This window comes from Dama dama, chromosome 20 (assembly GCF_033118175.1).
Source record: "Dama dama isolate Ldn47 chromosome 20, ASM3311817v1, whole genome shotgun sequence".
NCBI classification, from domain to species: Eukaryota; Metazoa; Chordata; class Mammalia; order Artiodactyla; family Cervidae; genus Dama; species Dama dama.
The window spans coordinates 92,819,174-92,826,065 of NC_083700.1; the positions used below are offsets into that span (position 1 = coordinate 92,819,174).

A 6,892-nucleotide genomic window follows, 5' to 3' on the forward strand; every position below is an offset into this window, starting at 1 on the left:
GGGGGAAAAAAAATTGTCTCAGCTACCCCAAACGCGTCGGACTTGGGAGCAAGCCGAAACAGAGAGGGATAAAGGCAGGAAAAATCGTCCTGGCATTTATGCCATGAGCACCCTCCCTTCTCCACCCCTGTGCTCCCGGTCCACCCCCACCCCGGCCGCGGTAATTGAATTGTCACCTGCCCCCATCCCGCCCCCGGCCGCCAGGGCTACTTGGGAATGTCGGCCTTGCCAAGCGCCCCTAGCCAGTGAGAGCGGCGCAGCGGAGCCCGCGCCCCAGAAACCGAAGGGTTACACACGTCTACGTAGAGGCGCACCGGACACGGTAATTAGGCGCAATTCACACGCTCTCGGGCACACGGAAACTACTTGTCACGGTATTTTCAACGCTCCTCCTTGCCCACTTTTTTCCACTCCTTCCCTGGCGCGCCCCCTCCCCTCCCCTCCCCGAGGCGCTCAGAGAAGCTTTTGGAGTTTCGAATCTTTCGGACACTGTAGAATGCGGGGCTCCCCGGACGCGGGCCCGGCCAATCAGAGCGCCGTCTGCCTCCCCTGGCCAATGGCAGGCGCCACATTGTTGTCCAATTCTGTCTAATGGAGCCCTAAGGAGCAACAATAGAGCGGGCGAGCGGCTCATTGAGAGTCTGGCAGCGCCGGGCAACTGCGGCCCGGCTGTGCGCGGCGTCCGGCGCGCTCCGCGAAGGGACGCGGCGAGGGCCGGGTCGCGGGTTCCAGCCAGTCGATCCCTAAACGGTCCCCCGGCTCCGATTTCCGACGGAAGGGTTGGACTGCGCGGCGTTCAGAGGGGGTCCGGAAGTTCGGACATGGTGACTGAAGGAGGGTGACGTGGTCAGATCAGGGGCCGGGGGCAAGGGGAAGAGGCTGAGAGCGCCAGCGTCGCGGGCGGAGCTGGAAGGCGCGCAGCGCCCGCGGAGGAGGATCCCCGAGCCCAAGGCAGGTAGTTGAGGGCCTCAGGGAGGGCGGGGGGACGCGGCCCGGCCTTCCGCCCCTGTTGACGAAACCCGGGCCACTCTGGCTTTAGGGACTGCGCGGCTCGAGGGGCCTGAGGGAAGAGGCAACGCTCACTGGAACCGGGTCCAGAATTCTTGGGCGGAGACACCAGGATCCGGTCCTGGGCTCGGGCCGGGATCCCGGGACCCAGAGGAGGCCGCGGCGGAAGCCTAGAGTTGGGCCTTCTTGGGCCTTCAGAGGCCAAGGCGCAGGGGGGACTCCTGTGTTCTCCGAGACCCAGTTCCAGAGGCGACTCCCAAAGCCTCGGTCCTGCCAACTTGGGCCGTTCAAGTCCCACGAACCCAACTCCGAGACCAGAACTTGGGAAATCTGCTCCCGAGCGGGGTCCCGCGGGGCCCCAGGATGGGGAGGGCGTGTCTGACGACTGGATCCCTAAACCAGGAGGGGAGGGGAAGGCTGGGTGAGTGGCTCAGCGAAAAGGCTCTCTCTTCTGCAATGCCTGATATCTGCAAGATACTTTTTCTTCCCCGACTTCTCCGGACTACAAGGCTAAAAACTTGTTTTTACTCGATCCCCAGCCCAGCCTATGCCTGAGGGTTCTTTTTTTCACGCACACACCTCTCTCCCGCGTGGACCCTCGGTCCCAGACCCCAATATCACCTGTTTCTCGCTGTTTCTCTCGCTTCTCATGGTAATCTTCGGGGTGGGTTTGCCTATTGAAAAGAAGTTTCTTGCTCTGAATTTTCTCTTTAAGCCTCATCCCCAGGCCTCCTAAACTCAGCTTCACAACCATTTTCTCTTACTCTCCGGAGGCTCGTACCTCGGAATTTGGAGCCTCCACATTCCCACGGGCCCCTGGGCCTAACTTTGCCCCTGAGTTTATTTCCTCGCCTTCATTCCACATCCTAGAGCTTTTTTTTTTTTCTTTCTATTCTTGATTTTTTTCCTCTCTCTCATTCACCCCTCACCAGCGAAAACTGTTCCAGCCCCACCAGCTGATCTCCATGGTTTAGTACCTCCCTCCTCGTCACCCGTCTACAAAACCCAATGTTTCGCTCCGGATTTTCTTGCTTTGGTTGGTCTTGGCATCAGTCTAATTGTTGGGTCAAATTTTTCTCTCTAATCCGAGTCCCATCAAACAAACATTCTTCTCTACCCGACTAACCTCAGTTATGCTAAAGTTTGGGGTATTTTTTAAAAAAGAACCCACGTTACACTCATCTGAACCAGTGACTTTCAAACTTTTTTCCCCAGCGGAACCACTGATTCAAATGAAATCTACACACAGTGCATAAATGAGTTATAAGAAGGGAGTGGGGTGAAGGAGCTGGGCATTTACAAGGAGGCTCTCCAAAGCAACTCCTCCCAGCAATTTGGTAACTGCTAGCCAAACTGTCCGCTGCCGAAATGCCCCTCTCTAAACCTGGATTCCTCAAGGGTGCGCTTTAGCTTAATGCACCATGCGCTCCTCACCGCAAGTTTCTCCTCTCTTCCCATGGTCTTCCACGCCAGGTCCTGCCATGGAGCTGCGCTCTGAGCTGCCCAGCGTACCCGGCGCGGCGACGGCGGCGGCGACAGCGACGGGGCCGCCCGTGGCTTCGGTGGCGTCGGTGGCAGCGGCGGCGGCGGCGGCCGCTTCGCTGCCGGTGAGCGTGGCGGGCGGCTTGCTACGGGCGCCGCCGCTGCTGTTGCGGGCTACGGAGAAGTACCCGCGGACGCCGAAGTGCGCGCGCTGCCGCAACCACGGCGTGGTGTCTGCGCTCAAGGGCCACAAGCGCTACTGCCGCTGGAAGGACTGCCTGTGCGCCAAGTGCACGCTCATCGCAGAGCGCCAGCGCGTCATGGCGGCGCAGGTGGCGCTGCGCAGGCAGCAGGCGCAGGAAGAGAACGAGGCGCGCGAGTTACAGCTGCTCTACGGCACCGCCGAGGGCCTGGCGCTGGCCGCCGCCAATGGCATCATCCCGCCGCGACCGGCCTACGAGGTCTTTGGCTCTGTGTGCGCAGCCGACGGCGGGGGGCCGGGAGCTGGAGCGCCCGCGGGGGCCGGGGGCGGCGCCGCGGGCGCGGGGAGCTCAGGTGAGGAGAAGGGAGCAGGGACGGGTCCAGGGGTGCGAGGCCTTAGGGACTTAATCTAGGTACTGAAAGAGTAGAATCCCGTTCTCCAAATGCCCCAACTGCTGGAGTTGGCCGCGCACCCAGCTCCTAATTTGGGGCGCAAACACACAAAACTCTCCTTTCTCCCCTTTCTGAAGCGTTTGCACTTTATTCCTTTCTCCCACCCCAGGCCCCAAGTAAAGCTTTTAATCTTAACGCCTCTACCCAAACGCAGGGATGTCCCAGCTTCCTTGGTTAGTTCACTGGGTCATCTCCCGAGCGCGAAAACCCACGCGTCTTACCTTTTCCTTCTTTTTGCGCTTCTCCACACGCCGATTACCCACCCCACCCCCAATCCCCCCACCCCCGCCCTCGCCCCGCTCCTTCCCAACTCTCTTCAGAAATCCCACGGTCTCCAAATCTCCTCCCCCGCCCCGCTTCGTTTATTCTAGGTATTGAAGACACCGAATTCCTTTTCCACCCCTCAGTTCCCCGGGCGAGATTCCTTTTCTTCTGTTCCCAGTGTTCCCTGATCAACCGCCCTGCTCCTTTTTTCCAGCTTCTTTCCCCACTCTTCTCCCTTTTCTCAGAGTATGCGCTCTCCCCCTTCTCTCAATCCCGTTTCCTTTTCCCCCTCTATCCCTTGTCCAGCCCTACTCTTTTTGAGACTCCTTAGGCTGTTTTGGTAGGGCTGGGAATTAGGCCAGTGGGGGTCTTAGCTTCCAGCTTGGGAGGGAAGAACTTCTTAGCTCTTGATTTTAGAGAGGATGGATTAGAAACAGAGACTCTACTTTTGCCTGTAGAGAGGTTTGGGATCTTATAAACGCCCAAGGTACCTTCCCTTACAGGCTGTGCTGCCCAGGGCCAGAGAGCACCCGGGGCTGGGTTGGCTCTTGGAATCACAGGGATATAGTGAGGCCTTCTATACAGCGTGGTGGTACAGGTGCGACATGTGTTGGCTGCTTTTTGAACTTTGGGTCAGGCCACTTCTCCAGAGCAGAGCAAGACTAGCAAGAGTGAAGATGTTAGGCACAGTCGTAGGAAGAGGGTCCCTGGACATTGAGTTTACAGGGCATAGTGGTTGGGGTCTGGGTACAGAAAGAGTGTGCTCTAACAGCCTGGAAAGAGAGCTAGGGCTCTAGGAGTTGAGAGGGGAAGGAATGCTGGAGCAAAAAGACGGGCTTTGGAGCCCAGTGAATGAGGGTCGTGGGGCTCAGAGGGAAAGGAAGCTGGGATCCGAAGGGCTCAGGTGCCACAGGGTGCGGTTATTTCCGTGCTAACCCCTCCTTACATACCCCTTTCTCCCCTCCTAGAGGCCAAGTTACAGAAGTTTGACTTGTTCCCCAAGACACTGCTTCAGGCAGGCCGCCCAGGCAGCCCGCAGCAGCAGCCGGGAAAGCCCTTATCACCCGACGGCGCGGACTCGGGTCCTGGGACATCGTCCCCAGAGGTGCGGCCGGGCTCGGGCTCGGAGAACGGCGACGGCGAGTCCTTTTCGGGGTCACCCCTGGCCCGGGCCTCCAAAGAGGCAGGTGGCAGCTGCCCAGGCAGTGCTGGCCCCGGAGGTGGCGGCGAGGAGGACAGCCCGGGATCCGCCAGCCCTTTGGGTTCAGAATCCGGTTCCGAGGCCGACAAAGAAGAGGCGGAGGCCTCGCCCGCGCCAGGGCTGGGCGGGGGCCCGGGTCCACGGCAGCGGACGCCGCTGGACATCTTGACGCGCGTCTTCCCGGGCCACAGGCGGGGCGTCCTGGAGCTGGTGTTGCAGGGCTGCGGCGGCGACGTGGTGCAGGCCATCGAGCAGGTGCTCAACCACCACCGCGGGGGCCTGGCGGCCGGCCTCGGCCCCACCGTGCCCCCAGACAAGGCCGCAGTGGGGGCGGTAGGCGCCGCGGACGACGCGTGGCCAGGCCGCGTGGACGCCGCGGCTGCCGGGGGCCCGGGGCTCCCCGCGCCGCTGCAGGCGGGCCCCGCCGCACCTCCGCACCACAGACCTTTGCTGGCCGGCGCCATGGCGCCCGGGGCTCTGGGCTCGCTGAGCAGCCGCTCTGCCTTCTCGCCACTGCAGCCCAACGCCAGTCACTTCGGCGCCGACGCCGGCGCCTACCCGCTGGGCGCGCCGCTCGGCCTCAGCCCCCTGCGCCTGGCCTACTCGGCGGCGGCGGCGCACAGCCGCGGCCTGGCCTTCATGGCTCCCTACTCCACCGCTGGCCTGGTGCCCACCCTCGGCTTCCGCCCGCCCATGGACTACGCCTTCAGCGATCTCATGCGCGACCGCTCGGCCGCCGCCGCTGCCGTGCACAAGGAGCCGACCTACGGCGGCGGCCTGTACGGGCCCATGGTCAACGGCGCCCCGGAGAAGCAGTAGGGCGAGCGGCCCCGAGCCTGTCGGCCCCCAAACAGGGACCAGCCCGGTCTCCGCGGGCCGCCGGCCAGTCCTCGCCTGGTGCGCGCTCTGCGCCCCGGCTAGGGTCCTCTCGCTCCATGGTGGTTTTCAGTTTTGTTTTGGACAGTGGGTGGGGAGAGCCGAGCAGAGAGGAGCAGCTTCGGGTGCAAATGTTCTCTGAGGGGATGCGCCGCCCAGATCCTCGACCCCGATCCCCTCATCAAGGCTCCCCAGCCCTTCGAAAGGCCAGGAATTTTTGCGAATTCAGAGGCTGCAGCCGCGCGCCAGCTCCTGCCTCTCCTGTCTCTATGCTCGTCCCACCTGCCCACGCTCGCAAATGGATGGCAGGATAGGTCTGTCTTATGTGTCTCCCCTCTCCTTAAAAAAGTTTAAATATTCTCTCTAACAAATATAAATTTAGGATGTATAAATCTCTTGGCACTGAGTCGAGTCTTTGGGACACATATATATCGATATCAATTGTAAAAAAAAAAAAAGGAAACAAATTCTAAGGTGCACTTTCCTCGTTGCGGTATTTGTCGCTCTCTTTGTTGCTTATGCCGATAAGCATGGGTTTCCTTGGTGCAGTGTGAGTTTTTATATATGTATAAATCTATATATAAACTATACATATATATACAAGCCAGTGTATAATGTTATAAAATGGAATTCTAAGTTATTAATTGTAATCTGTAGGTGACCTCGGTATTAACGTGAAAAATATTCAAAAACAAGCAAAAAAAAAAAAGGACAAAACGGAAAAAATTAGACTATGCGCGCTTTGTACTTATCAGGTTTTATAGATGAAATATATCGTAAACTCGAGACGAATCCTGCCCACCCGCCCCTCTTGCCTGCGGCGGGTCTCTCGCTAAGGAACGGTCAAGGTGCACACGAAAGCAGGAGCGGAGTGACGTGTGACTGAGCCAGAGCCGCCCGCTGGAGCCCATCCCCGCCTCCCCGGACTCGCCAAACACCTCGGCCGAAGGGCCGGCAGCGGGAAACGCTGCCGCAGAGAATGGCTCTCTTTGTGCTTTCCTTTGCATAGACATGAGCTAGAAATAAATGTTATTTTCTAAGAAAACAACACCGAATCCCGTCCCGCTTCTCGGGCGGCCGGGTTGAAAAATCTTAATTTCTCGCGGGAGCCGCGGTGCCCGGGAGAAGCTTGGCCGAGGTCCGGCGGGTGCTACGACCCTCGGGGTGCTGGACGAGGAGACTTTCAGCCGCGCCCGGGAGAGGCGTGCGCTCAGCCCTCCAGGAGGAGTGGCGCCCGCTGCTCGCGTGGGACCTGGTGTCCCTCCAGCTCCCTGGTCAGTGCTGTCTGTTCCTGAAATCCTGCGAGGCTGGCAGAGCGGCTCCTGTTCTCCTTTGGGCGCAGATCTGGGCTCCCACCGCGCGCCTCACTGTTGGATTTTGGAACGAACCGCAGCCGAGGCACAACCA

General features: G+C 59.9%; 1 protein-coding gene across 1 annotated transcript; it reads left to right on the plus strand.

The window, feature by feature from the left end:
- Window positions 1-2,489: 2,489 nt before the first annotated feature.
- On the plus strand, window positions 2,490-5,428 carry DMRTA2 (DMRT like family A2). The gene is made up of 2 exons (XM_061120038.1): window positions 2,490-3,045; window positions 4,377-5,428. Exons 1-2 carry the CDS (start codon window positions 2,490-2,492, stop codon window positions 5,426-5,428), a joined length of 1,608 nt encoding a protein of 535 aa, XP_060976021.1.
- Window positions 5,429-6,892: the final 1,464 nt, after the last annotated feature.